Genomic DNA, 21,851 nt, shown 5'->3' with positions numbered 1-21,851 from the left:
TGAGGACCGTTCACGCCTGAGGCCCACGCAAATTCCTAAGGCGCAAATTTCTTGTCTTTTGAACATTGGAATTGACTAACTTTTTGTACCGCGAGGTATGTAGTTACGTATAAAATTTCACTTCTCAAAAGCAGATTACACATATAAGGGATTAGGTTACAAAAGTCGCTTAGCAACCAAGGAATGTTGTATAATCAGGAATTAGACTTTTATGTTTGAACAGGAAACACCGAGACGTCCTCAGCACTAATTTATAAAATAAACCGTATCGTAACCTTGTAACTTCATTTCTACATTTTGTATGGTGCTGGGCATTATAGCATGCTGTTATTGCATCAGTTGTTATGCTAAATCATACTAAACATACCAGAAAAGGTACGTCAAAACAAACATATTGGTATTTACCAGTCAGTATGCGATATAAATCATGAATGTGCTTGCATTAATTGATTCACTTTTAACTAGGTTATTTTGTACTCTATATATCTAAGCGTGAGGTTAATAATAATATCAGGCGATAAATGAAGCCGTTGTAAAGCTGGAATCTGATCTGATCGAATATAAAAGTTATTGAAATCAAATTCTATTGTGCTGGCGCCATTTTTAAATTTGTGTTGCCATTGATCTCAATGCGTCGTGTTTATGATGTGTTAAATAGAAAATTAAAATTCATTTCCCGAGTAGAATTTTATGTCGAATTAACACCGTTTAATAAATATAATAGAGGGGGGGGGGGCTTGGCTGCGACGTTTCTCGATCTTGGGAAATTTCGGTTTTGATAGTTTGGAATCTTTTACAATGCATTTTGCAAATGTGTTTATATCGTTTAGTCTATTCGTATGTCCATTAATGGTGCTGACTTTGGTTAGTTGATAGCAATTTGGATAAATAAGAGTTTTCAGATGTGATGCATGGATGCAGTCTTTCATGACGTACAGAGCTTTTAACGCTTTCTGTCGACCACAGAAATAGACTACATTCTCGTTCAGTTTTTAATATTTTTGCTTTTGACATGCCTTATCTTATTCCTATTGACCGCTTGAATTGTGTAATTTACCACCTGTAGTTTAACCTCGTACTTTAGTTCTCTGCATGTAACATCACGATCGCAAGTTATTAAATATTTCGTTTTTTCGATTGACTATATCTTTATACCTTATCCTTTTATTTTTACTTTTATTTTTATGACAACAGCGTCGTGGCGGATACTGGCTAATTCACCACCTTCTTGTAGTACAGGTATGCAAGTGTACTTTCTTAACAACAATACTCAGTTTTGAAATGTACAACATGTACAGTGTCTCAGCCCTCAGGGGGGTGGGTGTTAGTTCATGAGTGACATATGTTCACGTCTGATGATGTTTCTCAACATCGATGACGAGGCTTCTCTTACAATAAATGTGAAACATTTGGTATTGTAATTGATGACAACTGTATGCAAGTAAGCCTGCTTTCAATTCGGGTTAGCGCAACCATTACTAGATAGATCGCCGAGTGCGAGTTTCCATGGCTGAGTTCCCATGGTTTCCATGCAATCCTTTCTCGCGTATCAAACATGTCTGTTTAAACAAAATTCTTTGCAGATGACGGTTAAGTAAATTTTGGATACCAGGTATGAGGCGTTGTATAGTTTTATGAAAAAAAGACCAGACTCCAGAGAGTACTCCTAACCTAATATCCTAGAAACATCTGCTCTGGTCACTCTGGTGCATTACAATTAGTGCCGATGAAAACTTGTGAAGTCTCCAGAAAGTACTCCTAACCTAATATCAACCAAAACTGGTTTCCTCAATTAGCGTGTTAAAAAAATCAAAACAAGTAGCCGGATATAGGAAACACCATAATACATAACGTTTTTATATTAATTGTTATAGGATCTTGGCTATGCAGACTTCACAAACGAAATCTTTCGTGCACATGGTAGTTTTCATCGCAATCTCAGGTAAACATATCTATTTGTCCTTTTTGACTCACGGATGCATGTAGCAACATCTGTCAACAATTTTCAAGTCGATGTGCGCGTTGCGCGTACTTTTTTAAGGATTTTATACCGTCATCTATTCAAAAATTGTCTTTGCTCGCGCTTGCAATATTTGCGCACGCTTGCAATATTTATGACATCATCAATCGCGGGTCAACTCATTAGTTTACGTAACAATGCATGCTCTCATTATCGATTCAGACTGCAAAGTCAAACTGCCCAGTGGTGTTTGCAGGAGTTGCGCTCGAAAACCTTTTCTGAAAGCGATAATTTAGAAATTGACACTTGTACTATTTCACGTCTGTAAAAATGACTTGTTAACGACAAATACACCACCAAATTAGGAATGGGTTCTAGCATTCGGATATAGGGATATGAACTGGAGTTCAGTTGGTAATCGTGTACGGTCTTCCTGGAAATCGCGGATTCTCTCTGGGGCACTGAAGCACATTACTATAACAAACAATGCAATACAATTCTGAAGGGACATTCTGGGTTTTATAGGATGAATAATAATTTTCATTAGCATTTTAAGGTAAATAGAATTATTGGTATAGATTTAAATGCAATTCATTTTAATACAGCTTTCGGTTCGTCTGATTATCTTGTTTTCTTGTAGTTTTTTATGAAACAAGATCAGAAAAACCAGTGATTATAAAGAGGCCAACAAGTCAAAATGTTTACATTAACCAATCGGCGATATTTGTTTGTCATGTGCAGAGCAATACTGAGTTTGTGATTGGCTGGATCAAGAATGACAAACAGCTCCTGCGGAATGTAACGAGTTCTTCACAAGTTCTTAATGACAGCTTGACAATTGCCCATGCTAGAAGACGCGATGCCGGGACATACACGTGCAGAGCTTCGAACGCCGCTGGGGTATCTTCAGCTCAAGCTACTTTAACAGTTTTAGGTGCGTTTAACTGCATATGTGATTGAAAAATAGATACTCCTGAAGGCGTAATCAATCGCCCCCCCCCCCGTTCAAAAGAGCAAGCTAAATGCCTTTCGAGCAACCAGTCCAAGTAATTTATTTTCACTTGGTGATAAATTTTCACTTGAGTAACTATATCTGCCACTGTCAGGCTATGCAGCGTATTTAGCAACTACATATGAAATGAATCTCGCAATTTTTACCTTTATTGTAGATCCTCCAGTGGCACCAACTATTACGGAAATTTCGCCGAAGCAACAGGCAATCGTTGAAGGCAATCGTGTTACCTTTACGTGCAAAGCATCGGGATATCCACCCCCGCGAATCACGTGGGAAATATTTCTTGAATCAGGCGATGATAATAGGGCTCGTTTGGAGAAACCATCACCTAATTCCATTCGTATTTCTTCCGTAAGTCCAATAGACACTGGAAGATACGTCTGTATAGCAAAGAATGATTTAGGAAATGATACCCAAGCGGTTTATCTCAGGGTCTTAGGTAGGTTTTGTAGAATTTGACTATTCACTGTTCATAAAGCTGTTAAGTAGTTCGGGTGCCCCAATTGGTAGTTTTCTATACAGGGGAGTCCCTGGAGTCTAAAGATGGACCTGTTTTTTGTAGCGTCGTAATTAACTAATTTAATTCCCATGCATATTTCCTCGATCAACGATTAAGCACGGCTCGGATATTACTAAGGGTCGGTGTCTTATATATTGACGGTGACGAACGCACGAACTCAGAAAAAAGCTTAGGATGTTGTATTATTGATAGCATTAGACACTGCTAAAGGTATTATTGTCTTTTAGGCAGTTTTCACTGGCGAAACATAGCATACGTATTAAGGCCTGTGACGCAATGTAATTTTTCTGGCAACTTGCAATGCAATTCTTCTTTTGAAAGTTGTACATTAGTAAGAGCCTTCGTGGAGTTATACATTTGTGGAGTTTATTCAGTGTAAGAAACACAAACGTTTCGTTGTTGCCGAATTTATATCTTTCACAAGTAGAATTGCATTGCATGCACTATGTATATAATTAGATTTGTCAATGGACATGCAACGACCACTTCAAAAGGCTTTTCTTTTCAACTGCGCAGGGTACCCAGTTTTTACCGTGAGTCCGCCATCCAATATCACCGTGAAGGAAAATGAAACCATCAAACTGAACTGCAAGGTGATTGGCTCGCCACCGGCTGACGTCAACTGGTACTATGGCAACGTGCCTGTAGACCGAATTTCAAATATCGTAGTTCAGGAAAATAATACTTTACAAATATCCAATGTCCAATTCGATAACAGGGGAACCTACTCGTGTGTCGCCAACAATTCTGCCGGATTAAAACGCTTCAAGACTACGCTGCTGAAAGTATTGAGTAAGTTTGAGTAAACGTATCGTTTTGTTAATCCTTGGCGATTAAACAATCTTACTCGAATCACTAGAAATTGTCGTAGCTTTTTTAACACACATAACAGCAACATGCACGTGAATGTAATAACAGCTTGTGAACAAACGTGGTAACAGTTGCACGCGGTTTCGTTGGAAAATTGGATTTTTTACCTGTGAATCCATACCCTATAGGTACGCACCATATATATATATATATATATATATATATATATATATATATATATATATATATATTAATATATATATATATATATATACAGTCGTTATCAAAAAGGTTGTCATATGGAAATATATATAAATACGTAAATATCGGTCACGTGATTTTACTACATACGTTAATTTTATGAGAAATTGTTGAAAATCTGTCGTAAAAATTTCTTAAATGTCATAGTAAGGTGAACAATTTTGTAATAATAAAGAAACAAGTGATAAATGATCAAAATAAGCCATGTTTAATGGTCACGTGATTGATATTTATATATTTCTAAATATATATTGATCGGGACAACCTTTTTGATAACGACTGTATATATATATATATATATATAATATATATATATATATATTAATATATATATATATATATATAGTTGAAATTCCTAGGATTTTTTGAAATATTTAAATAAAACTTGGGGCCCATTTATTGTGGGAGTTCAACGACATTACAGTAGTTCTGACAGACGTCCATTATTTAACCTGTCCAAAAAGTGAAAGTCAGTAGTATATGGAGCTCTAAAGCAAGACAGTAAAACATTATCGGCATGAACTTTGCTGTATTGAGTTAAATTAATCCTGGGATGAAAAAACCTTGTTTTGCTTTTCCTTGAGCTTGCGTAAGGGAACATATCTGTGAAAAACAAGGTGTCCAATAACTTATGAGCGCACCTGTATGTATATATATATATATATATATATATATATATATATATATATATATATATATATATATATATATATATATATAGGGGAAAATGCGCTGTTTTCTTCAACGGTTTTATTGGAAAATGGAATTTTTTACCTATTATATTGGATCCATACTCCAAATACACACCATTTAGGCACTGTAGTATCAGCATATTTTGAATAAATGCGATGTTCTCCTCATCAATTGTAACATCTCTTGACATCAGTATTTAGATACATTCCAACCAGGCTAAGTCAGGGCGAAAGTTGCAAGGTTCTTTCTACAATCGTTATTTATTAATTTAGGAGCACCAAAGCTTGACTGTTGTCCGACAAAATTAACCGCATTCTCGCGTAAAGAAACAGCAATAGAAGGGCTTGAAATCTCGTTAGACTGTTCATCTGCTGGTTATCCTGAACCAACATATCGATGGATGTTTGAAAATAACACAATCTCGTCCGACGCCGTTTTAACATTGCGTGACGTTTCCACGAAGAATGAAGGCGTTTACTCTTGCAAAGCTCGAAACAATTTAGGCGAAGTGATGCTGATTATCAACTTGACAGTCCTAGGCAAGTTATCATGCATGCTGCAATATAGTTTAAATTACTTATGACCACGTAACGTAAACCTATTATGAAATCATTTCACCCCTATACGAATAACTGAAAGAGTTATGCGCCCAGCGGAAAACTGAAGGCAAAAATTTAAAATATTTTCGACTAAAAGGAAAAAAGAGCAAATGCATGGTCTCGTTTCTCTAAAACTCCAGGCATAATCAATGTTTAAGGAAAGAAATTATTCATGAAACGAAATATCTTAATATCGAAATATCTTCTGCCAAGAAAGTTCGGGATAATTTGCCGTTTCCCAGAAACGCAAAGTTTAATAAACTCTCTAAAATTCGTTTTCCCGGTGATCAAGTCATTTTACATCTTTCTTGCTTGCTCCAACTCAGATTATCTACATGTCTGTAGTGCGGTCGAAAATATTCAAACATAGTTAAAAATATTCTAACATCTCACATTTGGATATATTGACGTTTTAAAAAGCATTTATAATAAAGCCATGGATGCTTCCAGTCATAATTGCTGATTTTCATATGACATAATTCGTCATAATTCGTCGTAATTCACGTGTTGTAACTCGCTATTTTTCGATTTTCATATATGTTGGATTTCGCATAACAACGAATTGCGACATGTGAATTACGACGAGTTATGACGATACGTACCTGCAACGTCTCCGTTTCGTTACAGTTCCTCCAAAGATTTCAATTTACCCTCGGAAAGTTATCATTGTCCCAGGAGAGCACGTGACGCTCTCGTGTTCCGCCACAGGAGTACCTTTACCAGCAATCATGTGGTATTCACCGGGGGGGACCACTTGGCGCAACGGTACGCTGGTGATCACCAATACGTCAAAAAATGATGAAGGAGATTATATCTGCCAGGCTAAGAATAAAGCTGGGAAGAAAACTGCCACAGCGAGCGTCGTTGTTGCAGGTATGCTTATTGGAGATTATTGCTTTACTGGAAGAATCCCTTCCCCCAACCATTTAATGAAATTGATATGATTAGAAACTAGGGAAAGATAATCAACTCGTGGTTTTTATCGTTACTGGAAATTTATGCGTATTTATATGTGTATTTATGAACTTTGTATATATGCATGACGAGCACCAACCCAATAGCGACGAAGACTATAGATTTTGCCTCCATATATACGGGACACCACCGACGTTCTTTGCCGGAAAACAACGGGTTCGCCTAACTTTTCTCTCCTCGTGGCAGTCATCGCGTATATTCATTATAGTATATGTTACCCCTTGATAGCAATGACAAAAAAGCGAAACAAAGAAGTTTTGAAAAATATGCATAATATATTCTATTAACACAGATCCATCCCTCCCTTGTGGTTGTCAATTCCAAGGAAATTTCCTTGCATTGTTGAAACCCTGCATGCTCAATACATGCATCACAATACCCGGCCGATATACTGCGCATATACGTGTTCTAAAAATTTACTTATTACTGCATATTTTGTACACTGGTAAACGACCCTTTTACCGATTGCGATTTCAACTTATCGGCAGGAGCGTTAAAGTCTTTAAAGGAAGTAGCTCAATACGATAAGGTCGGTAACGACAAAAGTTCTATTTATGATGTATAATATTATAACAGATTATCGCGATGTTCGCGGCATAAAAGTGTAAAATTATTTCGGGCAGGCAAAAATACATTTCTAGTCCACCTATAATTGATAAAATCGCCTAACCCCCCTTATATACAGTTTCATAGTGCGAAATATACGTTGTTTTATCTTACTTTTATTTAAAGGTTTAATGATTAAACACACTCGCCCCAGCAGCCCCATTATTTTTGTGTGCATGTAACAATTTTAATTATAGCTATAGCCTGTGTGAAATGACATATTTTTTAACTAATTGAAACAAAGAGTAAAGAAGATAATAGATTCAGAAGGTATACATCGTTCACACTTGAATACTTTTCCACCAAATACCAACGTTTAAGCCAAAGTACTGCTTGTGGTCTTCAACGCAACGAGCTGCCTCCCCAGTGAAGCATCGCCCCCATACCAAGGGATTATCACTGCAACCAAAATCTTCATTTTTCGGGTTTCCATTGCACGTTTTGTATGAAGAGTCTTTTGCCATGATTTCGGTTCCGTAGAAGACTTCCTTGCCGTGATGATACGGACCGCCACCCAAGGAAATACAGGGGGTACCGGGTAGGAACACTGTGCAGGTCGGAAGATGGACAACTACATCGCGATAATGCGTCACTCGAAAACTTTGAGGCACCAAATTATCGTGAGCAAAAGCGTAATCGTAGTTACCAACTCTGGGTTGACCAAAGGTGTACAATACCAAGTTGTCTTTTGGTGTCTTCTTTTGGTGTCTCTTCTTTCTTTCGAATGCGATCGTTGTACTGGCAAGAGATGCAAGCGCTCCACCGAGAGAATGTCCTGTCACCCAAACTTCGTAATTTGGATACTTCTTTATCTGTTCGTAAACATAGCTTTTTAAGTCTTTCCACACAACTTCAAATGCATCCTTGAAATATCCTTGAACTTTTCCACCCGCTTCGAAGGACTGTTTTTGCTCCAATAAAACGCGTTTCATTTGGGTGATTAGTTGTTGCGAATGTTCGGTACCGCGGAATGCGATGGCGATGGCTTTTTCCGAATGCGAAACAGCGACGAAACCAGAGCACATTGCCTCTCCTGAACAAGAATTTATAACTTGCTTCACAAGATGAAATGTTTTTACTTCGTCTGACTCAGCTTTAGTTTTGTACTTCGCGACGTCGGGAGAGTACGCTAATGCGCAAAGTTGGACCAATTTATACGCGAGATTTTTGTCGTACTTTTTTTGAACTATCTTGTTGCAGTCTTTAGAGTTGACGACATTTTCCGCTCGCGAGCATTTGTTCACCACGCTGCCGTGAGCGTGGCATGTTGACGTACGGGGACACCAACGGCATCGCTTTCCTGACCAGCTTTCGGTTTGAGCACAAGTTTTGCAGCTGTTTTGCTCATCACAATCTGGACCGCTGAATAGCCAGGCGCTTGAAAACCCTAGGCAAAGACAGGCAACGATAACGAACCGCGAGAACATCTTTACTCTGTTATAACGCTCGCGTTGTGACTACGGTAGTTAAGAAACGCGCTATTATATCACACGAAATTATGCGGCCCCTGTATATGAGAACGATCGCCGAGACAAACCTATTTGTTTCAATTTATTTAAAAGCTAAAAATAAAACATTTTTATGATAAACGCGGCAGGAGTTGAAATACTTTACCCGTCAACTGATATCTCTGAGTTACGAAGCTCAACCATACAATGATAATATCTCAATATGAATATTCATCCGACAGTCGTAATCTTCTCATAATTCTTAAATTTGCTTTGATGATCCTAAAATTATTCTCTTGGTTTTTTATGCTTAAACGTATGTCAAATATAGAGTAGGAGTTCACATTTTGTGTGCGAAAAGCTGCATGTCCTTAAATCAAATTAATTTCAACCACTTCAGTGAATGTGAAAGCCGTTACAAAGTAATATAGAAAGAATTATTGAAACTTTACAATAATGCCGTTGTCATTGGACAATCATTTTGACCAAAACATTTTTGATTGGCGGATTTTTCTATTTTTTCTCCTTATTAATAGCATAATTGCAAACGAGATCGGTGATATAACTTTTTTCATGAATTAATTTCACCAATAATACTGATCAGAATTGATTGGACAACTGAAGAAGTTAGTATCGAGACAAAAAAATTTCAATTATTTCGTGATTATCCACTATAATATTTTTGACGCGATATTTTTCATCAAAAAATGTAAACCTTAATCACTTTTCACACAATTTCACGTATGAATTATTCGCCCGACAAATGACACTCGCGTGGCGGTTTCTGGTGGAAAAATGTAAACTCTTTTGATGTTAAATTGTGCAGCTTTTATTATGCACTTAATGTATGCTCCCGAGGGAAATAGTGAGTTTTGTTTTCCCAAGAGTCTGAATGTTCGACATTGAGACTCGAGGGAAAACAAAACTGATTATTTCCCGAGATGTAGCGAACATTAAGTTTTTTGTTATATATAGGAACAAAAACATACATGTTACACGACAATTTCATTTCAAAAAACTTTGTTATGACAACATGCGGGCAACAATTTTTCACTTGTTTCCCTGGCGGGAAACATTGCATTTATTTAAAGTCATGTGACTACGAATGAACCAATCACATTTAAAATACACAGCACCTATATAACAAAAAACTATATACACCCATATAAAAAGCAGTGTTGTGGAAATTACTGGGGAAAATGAGTATAAATTGCGGTCGACCAACAGAAACCGCGCAAACGACCGCAAGGGAAAAAATTCGATGGCCTCCGGAATGTTATATGAACAGCTGAGAACGACAACACAATAATCATATCGAAAACATCTTAAGAAATACCTGTCAGACGTTAAACCGCCGAGTTTAAACCTCCCTCTCACCGCGGTTCGACCTCAGTCTGACCTCAGTTCAACCGCGATCAGACCGAGTTTTGACTTCCTTGATTTCTGGACAGTACTGTAAGCACAATATGTATGATTACTCACAAATCACAATTACCATATATAGTAATTAATTTATAATTACTTTTCTCTACTAATTAGTAACCTTAAAATTACTTTTCATTTCACTTCCTACATGCAATGTAGGTAGCATCGATAAACATGACCGTATTCGTTGCAGTTATAACTAGTTAAATATAAAGGCAAATATATGAGTAGATAACCTCTTAACCACATTTTAGATTATGCCCATTATGAGCTAAAGTAAAAATGAAAAATGATGTCCATTACTCCAAAATGTTTTGACGTCCAAAATTTTCTCGTTATCTTCGAAAAGTAATTAATTACGTTACAAACTATTAAAATATCACTTATAGTTTACAAAGCTTCACAAGCCTTAAAAATTTAACGATGTTTTCAAAAAAGTGTATCAAGTTCTCTGCAACGTTGGATTAGTTTCACACGTATTGTAAATGACTGAACTTAACTTAATACTGATAAATTGATTATAAAAGATATATCTCCTATTTCTAAAAGAAAAGTTATGTTTTGTTGGAACGACAACAACAGGACCTAATTCATGCATCGTTCCCATCCGTGTCATGCCAATTGACAATGCACCTAGACCATAATTGCAAATTAAATTTTAATAGTATGCATTCTGCCCAGTATGCCGTCGTTCAAATAGTGAACACACTTAGGGACTCGCGGGAAACGGGGGATCATTGTGGGACCATTGGTTTAACATTGCAAGTGGTTTAATATAATGAAAGCAACCGTACAATGAAAAAAAAACTATTTGCGTGGCCATACCGTGCAAAGAAAGCTTTCATTGCATGGTCAATAAAATGGAAATTCTTCAGTACCACTTCGGGATAAACGTTTGTAACGAACAAGTTGAGAAAGAAATTTCTATATTATTGCTTATAACATCCATTGTTGTTATCTTTTTACCACAGTTTTACCCACACTCCTGACGTTACCTCGCAACATTACTGCGAATGAAAGCACAACGGTGGTGACACATTGCGTGGCCAATGGACCCGATCGGCCAATAATAAGCTGGTTTCGTCTCATGATGAATGGTCGCCTAATAAAACTGAATAGCACTGGTAACGAATTGATAATCGTGGGCATTGATAGGGACGACAGTGGATTTTACGTCTGTGAAGCTCGAAACCACGCAGGGTTTATCAACGTTACATTTTTCATCAATGTGCAATGTGTGTAAACTTGTAGCTTTCACTTTATAATTTCAGGCTTTAAATAGTTCGTGTCTCGTGAGATTGTTATGAATGATAAACATTGCCAGAAAATACCAATTTTTTGTGTTTACCAGATTCTCCAGACGCAGCCATATCCATAAAGGAAGTGAACATTGTTGCAGGTGGTAATGCCGTCCTTCTTTGTCCTATAAATGCCAACCCTGAAGCGGAAATTCGTTGGATAACTCCAGTTCACGTTAACGTTACTCTCCAAGGACATCGACTTACAATTTCCAAAGTAGATATTTCACACGCGGGACGGTACAGGTGCAGAGGAAAAAATGCTCTGGGAGTTGCAGATGTTTTTCTACAAGTCCAAGTAATGAGTGAGTAACCTTATTTGAAGTTTAATCGGGATACAGCAATTAGCCATTTCCCAATCGAACACTGTACTGGGTTTTGTCGCGAACTGCAAGGCATCATCTATGGACTGTTTGGAGGGACAAATGATTTTAGACTTATATTTCCTGTCCCTCCAAACAGTCCATAGTTGCTTTGCAGTTCGCGACTAGATCCAGTATCCTGCTCGATTGGGGAATGGCTAATGGTATTTTCTTGGCTATATATTAAAAGACGAATCTTCGAAAAGTCGAATCGACCCATTCGCTGAATATGAAATATCTTTTGTTGGTAGGATTTATTATTGGGCTGCATTCAGTGAAATATAGGCATTGTTCTTACTAAATTTTGTTATACTCAGCCTACCGTCGGTAGAGCGAGTTGAAAAATGGGCTCGTTTTTTGGCGTCGCGAGTTTAAGAAAATCCCGCGTGGGCGGCACGAAGGCTTTGAACGAACCCAGATCGTCCTAGCTAGGATCGTTTCTCGCGCGGGTGTCACGAACATGTCATAACACCAAAAATTAGGCGTTATAAGCTCAAGCGATATAACTGTAGCACGAGTGAATGCCTGAGCAGGCGTCTTGTTAAGCCTACAATGAGCACGATTTCATTTTGTTATGCGGGGATCGAAATAAATAAGCTATTATCATGAACTTTGGTCTTTAACTAAATTTTGGTATTTCCTTCCATTTTTTGTCTTTTTTAGCTCAGCCTCGCATTATTGGTATAACAGTAACTGAACTGTCGAATGATATTCAATCAGTTACTTGTGTTACAACGGGGACACCTAAACCAGTTTTTGATTGGATTGACCTCAATGAGGCCTCTCCACCAGGTCCTTCATTTAAGCACAACGGATCTCTACTTATCGAGAAAAATCTTATCAAAACAATGAGATTTATCTGTAACGCGAGCAATGTTTACGGCTGGACGACTGCACTTGTTGCAGGTATATGTAATCTATGTTAATGTAATGTGTTATGTTTGGGACGGATAAGTAGAGACTACCTACTGAGTCTAAAAACTCAATTGCTAAAATAGTGAAAATACCAGTAGTGTCTTAACTCCATTACCTAAAATAAAAGCAAATTGTCTTTTTCTGATTATATCACACCCTAATCTTGAAACCCATAAACCCATAAAACAAATCTTAAATACAGAAACACAGAAAACTGCAAACCTTAAGTCAGCAGCTATGTTTAGCATGTGATTTACTTCACACGTTCTTGTTTCCACACACGTAAAATAACTTAAAACTGACTGAAAGCCAAGTGCATGTGGATAGTTATGTAAATTTGAAATAGATGATTTTTATCACAAAAAGATATTCGCTTATTTTGGTGGGAAATGGTGGTATTGAAATTAGATCTTAATTTCCTGAACCATTACATGACGACAATCGTACTGTTAAATTGTATGTGGGGAAGGAAAGTTGCCAGGATTTGGACACACATTCACACCCATGCACATCATGAATATTATTTCATTTGCAGTTCCAAGCTCCCCTTATAACTTCACCGTAACCAAAATATCAGCCAGGTCGATAATATTCACGTGGTTAACCAGCCCTACCGAAATCGTCGCAAGTTTCATCGTAGAAAGACGGGCAATATCAAGCTTAAAGTGGGTCACGATCAGTTCCTCAGTTGTTTCGCCACCGTTCGAGGATAATGATATTCCACCATTCACCACGTTTACCTATCGTGTCAGCGCTAAGAATGCGCTGGGAACGAGTTTGCCTGGTGATAGTTTCAATGCCAGCACTACAGAAGAAGGTACGTCTTTGCGTTGCGAACTATAACAGGTCACAACTATATATGCCTATATTTTTGTTGGTTTCGCGGAGAAAAGATCTGTGATAACTGATAATTGAATAAATATGGTGACAATTTCATTTTTGTGAAGGCAGTAGCTACATTTCACATATAGGAAAATGTACTTCCAGTTAACATAGGATATTTCAAAAACTGCTAAAGAGTACTAAATTTTCTTTTTAATCGTCTGCATTTCGAATTAGTTATTACCATTTTTTTTGGGTATTTTAACACTTTTGGACAGGGCTATATTAGTTAAAATATTCTTCTTGTTTTATTTAGCGCCTTCCTTTCCATCCAAACTAACAGCAAAATCGTTATCACTCACCAGTATAACAATATACTGGCAACCCCCAAGGGAACCCAATGGTCCGATCAACGACATTGTCTACGAAATTGTTTATGAAGAGAAAAGCGCCTCAACCCAAGTTGTGAAAAGGATATTGGTAAATGATACTAGAGAATTGCGAATACCAAATTTGAAGTCAAATACTCTATACCTGATAAAAATACGTGCTGGACGACAAACTGATAATGGTACTATGCACTGGAGTGATTATAGATGGATACATTTAAAAACTCTTCAAAAAGGTTTGTGTCAGATCCGTGATTACGAAGAGGATGGCGGATGTTCATTTTCCTACAATGCATGACTAGAAAGAATTGCAACGCCTAATGATGTTAAAATTTATCTGAAATTTATGTATGCTCTCCTCAGGATATCAAATGAAATGCCACTTTTCCGCAAACATGAATATTATAGACTGATATTAGCTATCAAGTCTATGCATGTCTAAACTTGTTCAGTCATGCATTCGTTGTTTTATATTCTGATTAAGAATGCATGCATAAAACACTTCTGCCTTATCCCAAGAATAAATTCCTGAGTGGGAGCAGCCTAAAGGTTTTGGAAGCGTGCAATAATATATATAGACTCGGCTACATAGATGCATAAACCAAACTTATTTCTACCGTTTCAGCCCCCACGACATACCCAAAAGAAATTGAAGGCGTTAGCAACGGACCGAGGAGAATTCATGTGACTTGGAAGGTAACATATTGTTGTATTGCTTACGATTAATTGTAGTTAACATTTTCATCTATAATCAATCATATTTTCTGAATCGAAGACTTCATAATTAGCCTTTCTCACGATGACGTTTTTGCATGGTTACTTTCAATTTTCTTAAATGGAACATAAGAAGCAGTTTTTTAGAATCAACAGACCATTTGAAGAGTAAATTCATCCTAAAAATAAAGATAGTCGCGGTTTTGAAAAAAAGTATCCCAAAAATGGCGGCATATATTCGTTATCGTGAGAGGCTAATTGTATTAAAGCTGCATGTAAGTATCAAAACGGTGTTAACGGTCACATGAACGGTGGCTTGCAAGGATATGTTGTTTATCAAAAATATATACTGCAGTTCGATTGATTTTGATTCAGATTTTTTAAATCGTATAAGTCTAAGCTTGTAGTGAATTAATACCTTCTTCAAAAAAAGGACGTCGCCAAAAATGTTATCAAAATTGCAATGCCACCATTATTTCGGATTCTGACGAATTAAATACATGCGTGTTTATTCTTGACAACACAAGGTATTTGTATATCTCATTTTTACTATGCAGAGACCTCTCACTTACGTCGAAGGTTACAAATTACAATACAAGGAATATGAAATGACAAACGCGACCACGGTCGTGATCGATTCATGGAATACAAGCAGTTACATGATAACTGGACTGATTGCCAGTCGATTCTATGAAATACAGATGAACATGTTCACTAATGGCGGCGATGGACCATGGTCAGTTCCCACAGTCGTTCACACAGATACAGGTAGAAAAATTCATGCGAATTGAGAAATGTACTTTTGAAATGAGGCATGGGCTGTATATATATAGATAGACCTAAATATGTTGACCTAAGTATTTCCAATTATAGCATCCGAAAATTAGTAAGAATTTGAGACCCCTTGAAAATCCGGAATTTTTTTAAAAGCTCTTTATTTATACTCATTCTGTACTTTATAGACCGACTAGCCTACCCTGGGCCAATATCAAGTACTTCAGACAGCTTACCGTGGAAGATTGCTGTTGGCGGTGTTGTTTTGGCCGTAGTCTTACTCCTGCTACTTTTTTCGTATATCTATTTGACCAGGAAGTCCAAACATACTGAAAGTTCAGGTGAGGTGCTGGAAAATTGTAATACAAGTAGTTTGTGTTTAAAAAACAATAACTAAATTTTGCAGTAGAGACGTTCATGTCTCACGAAATGTGCTACGTGAGATTTTGGAAATGTGCCACACCCTTTTACGTTGTCCTTGAAATTACGGGCATCTTTGCGAAATCTCCCAAATGCATGTGGTATTGAGAATATGTGGAATATTGTGGAAATTGGTCAAATACGAAAGAGTAAATTCGCTTCCTTCACGCGAAGAATATCGCTAGTTGAAAACCGGGAAACACACCATGTCAAGAGTCTCTGATTGATATAGAAGGCCTTTGTGTAACTTATCGGAATAATGCTTATCTATCGCAAATATACATTTTTGTGCCCTCGAGAAGCCAACAATATGTCTAGTATATTATATGATCTTCCTACGTTCCGCAAAGCCATACCTGCGCATTTTCAGCGAGATTCACACATGGCGACCACTACCTCTACCTATATTAGGAAACCTATTAGTACCGATCAGTTGCAACATGCATGTCTATCAAAATTATCAATCTAACCGCAACAGCGGTGGTGAAAATCATAAACCTCGCTATTGCATGAACACGTTAAATGATAGAATAAATATAGTCTATAGTACAGCTTACTTTGAATTTTTTAGGTCACAAGAGAAGGAAAAAGAAAAAGTCCCGTAACCAAGGCGGGTGAGTGTATGATGAAATACTATTGATGGAATGATAGTCCCGCCGACTGAGCCAAATATCAATATCTAGAGAATTCCTACTTGTTAAAGCTGGCTTTCATCATTTGCATCACATTTGCATCATTTGCATCACAATAAATATTGGAGAAATAAAAAACGAATTTCGCGATAATGATGCTCGTCGATAACATGCATGAAAAATAATTTGCTTTACGAAATAAACCACCCTATTCTCCAATCTTTCAGAATCTCTCATTTGTAAGTGTAATATTTAGTTAATCTAGCTCTTTCATTGGTCTTTTTAGATACGATTTTACTGATAGTATGAGCGGCGTGTCTAACGAATCAATAGGAAGCACTGAAGGAGTGTACAATGTTAACGCAGCGAATGATCACATCGATCTAGCGATGTTTGAAAATAGCTATCATACGGCTGTGGTACCTGAAAATATGTACGTTGAAAACCCAATACTTCCCACCCCTCGAGACGACAGTGACGACAGCGATGATGCCGTGAGGTTGGCCACCTTTATTGCCCGACCCAGTCCACTTCCGACGCGTCATCTGACGGATCATTGTCATCCAACCTCGAGCCACGTTAATCCAGCGTACGAAGAGGATGAATATGTTGACATATACTCAACCGAAGCCTCTCTGGCAGTAACTGGAAATGAGTTGTCTGACGAGGAGACTGGCATTTGTGCAGATGCAACAGTTGATTTAGCCAAAATGAAACGAGACAGAGAGAATCAAGATGATAATCCGCTCGAACAAGTGACGGATGATATTTTAATATAATGCAGCAATCATTCAAATGTAAATAGTTAAACACAACTAATTATTCAGTTAGCTCACTTAGCTGAGTTAGTTGAGTTAGTTGAGTACTCCTCGTGAGTCGCGACGACGAATTTTTCGTAAAATAGGAAGATTCTATTAGTTTTATAGAGAACGAATAAATAACCTCATACAAGATTGTAGTGTCAATTCTATCAGCAAACGGTATAATTATTATTTCTATGCATTTTTTAGAAGGACACTCACAATATATACGCATATTTTAGTTCAGATCAGTACTGCATGAGCATTGTATTTCTAACAAAGGAGTCACGCCCAAGTGCGCTAATATGCGAACGAAATTTGAAACTCATATTTGCAATGCTCGGCCCAAGACCATGTGGTTGTGGTTCTATAAAATAACATTTAAAGAAGCTCCGTTTGATGATCAAACTAATTTAAGGTGGCTTTTCTATGGACATAAGGTAGACGTAAGTAAAATATATTAGTTGCATGCGTCGTGGTTGAAATAATACGTTATTCAATTGACTGTTTTATATCGTCATTCGTCTAGATTCGCTGACTTCGTTATTTTCTTCCTACTCGTATTCTCGTAATGATTATTCGTTGTAATGTTCCAAGGTGTTTGCGAGTTGCGACTAACTTATTAGACAACTGTTAAAAAACGAATCCTTGACCTATAGCTGCTGAATATAGACTTTATAGTCAATCATTTCTGGAGTTGCTCACAGCTTCTTAAAAGGCGTATTTACCACAGCCAGGGAAGCCATTAATTGCAGGCCTTTGGTGCACTAATTATAATATGGACAATGGGCCGCACGAGTCGCTCCAATATATGCTGCGTTGACTATCACTCCGGTTAAGATTGAAGCGATATAGGAACCTCCTGGTGCTTTTTGAATGAATGCGAGTAAAAGTGTAAAACGTCGTTAGCGGTTGGCAGGTTGCTTAGCTCATTCCGCTCAGCCGACATCAAAAGAAGCGCGAAATTATTTTCAATGATAGGGCTCAAGTTCTTGACCGTCGTTTAGTCGTCCCGACAATAGTATCCTAATAAACATATTTTATGATTTTAAAAACTCATTTGGCATGTAAACAACACATTAAAAGCGACGAAAGTCAGGAAGATAGTAAAAGGTCTGTGTGGTAAGCGTCAGCGAACATAAATCGCCAGAAGCCAGATCCTCGACAAAAATACATGAATTAGCTATATAATTAATTTCCATCAACTTTGGAACTTGAAAATTTGGGTGGAAGGAGGGGGAAATGACTCGATCCGGAGTCCCCATGCTGCATTGCCTTGGACCAATATTTATTTTCCGCTGACAACAATTGAAGTTATTCGGACAACAACCCAAAGATGTAAATATGCACTGTAAATGATGATTTTAAAACACTGCAAAGTTTCAATAAACGTAACACCTATTAAGTGTGTTAAATAGCTTTTATTTATACGCGATATCCATATCTACCTAAACGCAAATAAGTAAATTATGCTCTACATATAGGTACGCTTTTCCATTATTGAAGCCGCTATTGATTTACCTTATAGAGAATTGCATGGAATTCGTGTTTTACATGACACGATGCCGTTTTTATTTGAAAACGGGTATTAAATTATGCCGTCTTAGCCTTGCGTTTACACGATACCGGAAAAATTGAAAAGGAAACGGCACAAAATGAAAACGTAGTCGTTATCGGCGAAGTACGAAAACGGAACACTAACCAGTACCGATATAAACGCGTGTGCATGCCATTAATTTTTACGACGGATTGATCACGGAGAAATGATTTCATCCAATTTAGATGCTTGTCCGCAGCTCTTTTCATTAATATAATTTTGATAATTTTAACAACATAGCTGTATATAGCTACGGCCAAGCGGGAAAACTTTCTTGCCCTGGAAGAATGATAAGATTATGACTAAAGGCTGTTTTCCACTTACGCGTTTTTCATACGCACGTACACGTCGCATGTAGAAGTCTAAATCCTTATACATGTTACCTTTGAAAAAAGTGAGTGAATAAATCGAAGGAACGTAGTTTTCTGCATATTTTTTTTATGCATTATTTGACCTAGATGTTAAATAATAAAAATTCAAAAGCAATTAAAATTTTCCGTACGTGTACGTGAGTGGAAAGCAGCCTTAAATGACTTATTAGTAATTAATCCATGTAAAATTATCAGGCTGACCTTCGGTAGGTGTTCTCTCTCTACTAGCTTTTTTCGGTGACATGTTTTCTGGCAGCGATATTCTTGTTTAAAATCTTAGTGGAAAAGAAATGCCACATGACAAACAATTATGATATGTTGTACCGGCCTCGGTACCGGCATCGTGTAAACGCGACCACTAAGCGGAACATTTTCGAACCGCTGCAATTTTTTCAAATCAAATGCGGCATTTTAGTCAATCAATTCCAATTCGCAACCATACAAAAAAGAATGAAAACACTTTTTTATCGAACGCTCCGTATACGTAGGGATTAATGACCAATGTTCCGAAAACTCTCAAGACATTAAACCAAGAAGACATACTGCCAGAAATTTCGCTGGAGGTGGTCGCAGGAATCATCCATGCAACTTGACTTGGACCTGCGGAGATTGCGAAACATATGACAATGATAAAGCAAACCAGAAACGTCTTTCTATTCTGACGTGGGCCGTGTTGTCGAAGTTTATGTTCATTCACTATCTTTGATTGTATGACAAGCGTCTTACATATTTTGAAATAAACAACAGATAGGAAGGCAACAGGCATTAGATATTGAACGATCGCCAGAAATACCGTGTAGACGATGTTAAGAGATTGAAAAGGCCATTGCTCGTAACATATACTCGCTCCTTGACTTTCATCAAACGTTAGGACTAGTGCATATGGGATGATACAAAGTACTGCGATGAGGTAGATAGAAGCTGAATAAATCTTCAACATTTTCCGGCTAATAGGAGGCTTGAATGGCTGCACAATCGCACGGTAGCGAGACACAGAAATGAGGACCAGAAAATAAACTCCGGCGATGAAACACGATGTGTATGTGGGTGACCAGATCTTGCACAAAATACGAGAGCTCGAAGAAACTTCTGTGTTATCATTGAAAACGGTATAGATATCACCTATGAAAAATATTAGTTGCACTAGGTCGCAAATTGCCAGATGAAGAAGGAGATAATAGTGGCTATTTCTGAGCAGGTTGCGTGTTTTACATATGGACACGATGACGGCAGTGTTACCAGGAACACCAAGCAAAACAGCCAATATTGAAAAGAAACCTATTGCGATGGCTTGTGCGTCAGCTGCCATTGCTGTTCTATTTGGATGATTTGGCAAATGGAACGTTTTCTTAATAGCTACGTGAGTACGTTTTTTTTTCCGAAACCGTTACCATGGTAAATTATATTTGTGTAAACTATATACTTTCTTGTGATGGGAGATTAAATTTTAGGCACCTGCTTTAAGATCGTATATAGTCATAACGTAATAGCTAAAGGCACGGAATTTTGTGTTGGATAATTCGTCACACGATAAAATCGTGCCTTAGCTATTGGCAGAAACGTTTTTGCCAGATTTTGTGATGTAGCATTTTTCCGAAGTGATAAAATATTTTATTGCATGAAATGGAAAAAGCATAGCATTTTTCCTTTTTTTAATATCAATATACGAAGTCAACACTAGCTATACTAGCAGGACGTTTATCCCTTTATCATACGACGTGGCCAGCTCGACGTCGCGCGTGCCGTGCAAAAGAATATTTAAAGGCTCACACAAACAGCACGCGAATTGGCAACGCGAATTTTCAACGTTTTTTATTTTTCAAAATCAAATTAATTTTAATCTATCCTAATATTCTTGTAATTACATAAAAGGTACAAAGTTGTCCCACGACAGCGTTGCGATTCTTATAACACCTTCAGGTGAGGCATTTTCACAGCTTCCCGACGCTTTTGAAACCATGCAGTTGCAACGCATAACTGGGCGGCTGTGGTTTATTTAGGAATTAAACTGACGAATCGCATTCTGTTTTTATATACTTAATATAATGGACACGATGCGGAAATGTTGGAAAATGTTATAATACGAGATTGAGAAGATGGAAAACGTTTGTGGTCGAGATTAATTTCCCTTACATATGATGTGGACCAATGCATAATAAATTAACTTAAACTGTTTAAATTAATAATTTAAAATTGACCAATCCTAGAATAGTACCGCCTGGGCAGGTTGCTGGGCAGGCTGGACTCTCAAGTTGATTTAATAAAACCAACTTGAAGCGTCGAATGCTTAGTTAAGATTCTTGATTATTTGTTCGTTTATGGTATTTAGTTGTTAATTGCTAAATTGGTGTTTAGTTTAATACTCATGCACCAGTGCACCTGTATTTTAAAACGAAGTAAAATTTATTTTCTTCCATCTTAGACTCGCTATAATCAATATTTCAT

General features: G+C 37.3%; 3 protein-coding genes across 5 annotated transcripts; 1 reads left to right on the top strand and 2 right to left on the bottom strand.

Moving 5' to 3' along the window:
• Positions 1 to 212: 212 nt before the first annotated feature.
• Positions 213 to 18,017, top strand: LOC114523484 (protein sidekick-1-like). Of its 3 annotated transcripts, XM_028544421.1 has the most exons (18): positions 213 to 375; positions 1,195 to 1,239; positions 1,875 to 1,942; positions 2,601 to 2,894; positions 3,130 to 3,414; positions 4,012 to 4,287; positions 5,532 to 5,798; positions 6,486 to 6,731; positions 11,284 to 11,547; positions 11,664 to 11,915; positions 12,636 to 12,878; positions 13,423 to 13,704; positions 14,026 to 14,334; positions 14,724 to 14,794; positions 15,370 to 15,580; positions 15,775 to 15,927; positions 16,578 to 16,620; positions 16,925 to 18,016. In XM_028544421.1, exons 3-18 carry the CDS (start codon positions 1,885 to 1,887, stop codon positions 17,415 to 17,417), a joined length of 3,747 nt encoding a protein of 1,248 aa, XP_028400222.1. In that variant the 5' UTR covers positions 213 to 375; positions 1,195 to 1,239; positions 1,875 to 1,884; the 3' UTR covers positions 17,418 to 18,016. The 3 variants fall into 3 exon arrangements, with proteins under 3 accessions (XP_028400222.1, XP_028400223.1, XP_028400225.1); XM_028544422.1 differs by lacking the exon at positions 1,195 to 1,239 and having other exon boundaries at positions 16,925 to 18,017; XM_028544424.1 differs by lacking the exons at positions 213 to 375; positions 1,195 to 1,239 and adding an exon at positions 1,304 to 1,612 and having other exon boundaries at positions 16,925 to 18,017.
• LOC114523485 (lipase ZK262.3-like) lies at positions 6,693 to 9,136 on the bottom strand. The gene is made up of 2 exons (XM_028544425.1): positions 6,988 to 9,136; positions 6,693 to 6,770 (listed from the first exon to the last, which is right to left on the bottom strand). Exon 1 carries the CDS (start codon positions 8,864 to 8,866, stop codon positions 7,721 to 7,723), a length of 1,146 nt encoding a protein of 381 aa, XP_028400226.1. The 5' UTR covers positions 8,867 to 9,136; the 3' UTR covers positions 6,693 to 6,770; positions 6,988 to 7,720.
• Positions 18,018 to 19,551: 1,534 nt separating the features above from the next.
• On the bottom strand, positions 19,552 to 20,715 carry LOC114523307 (neuropeptide Y receptor type 1-like). Its single transcript, XM_028544184.1, has one exon. The coding sequence runs from the start codon at positions 20,713 to 20,715 to the stop codon at positions 19,822 to 19,824; it is 894 nt and encodes a 297-aa protein (XP_028399985.1). The 3' UTR covers positions 19,552 to 19,821.
• Between the last annotated feature and the right edge of the window lie 1,136 nt (positions 20,716 to 21,851).

The sequence above is a fragment of the Dendronephthya gigantea genome, unplaced genomic scaffold (assembly GCF_004324835.1).
Source record: "Dendronephthya gigantea isolate DGI-Jeju-01 unplaced genomic scaffold, DenGig_1.0 000027F, whole genome shotgun sequence".
Lineage (NCBI taxonomy): Eukaryota > Metazoa > Cnidaria > Anthozoa > Malacalcyonacea > Nephtheidae > Dendronephthya > Dendronephthya gigantea.
Note: the sequence above shows the minus strand (reverse complement) of the source record. Positions and strands in the feature narration are given on the sequence as shown.

Bases quoted from the DNA above. Each gene is read 5' to 3' on its own strand.
- LOC114523484 (XM_028544422.1), top strand. From the start codon at position 1,885: ATGCAGACTTCACAAACGAAATCTTTCGTGCACATGGTAGTTTTCATC. The intron at 3,415-4,011 runs GTAGGTTTTGTA...TCAACTGCGCAG, and splicing joins GGTTTATCTCAGGGTCTTAG to GGTACCCAGTTTTTACCGTG. The intron at 15,581-15,774 runs GTAGAAAAATTC...TGTACTTTATAG, and splicing joins AGTCGTTCACACAGATACAG to ACCGACTAGCCTACCCTGGG.
- LOC114523485 (XM_028544425.1), bottom strand. From the start codon at position 8,866: ATGTTCTCGCGGTTCGTTATCGTTGCCTGTCTTTGCCTAGGGTTTTCA.
- LOC114523307 (XM_028544184.1), bottom strand. From the start codon at position 20,715: ATGGCAGCTGACGCACAAGCCATCGCAATAGGTTTCTTTTCAATATTG.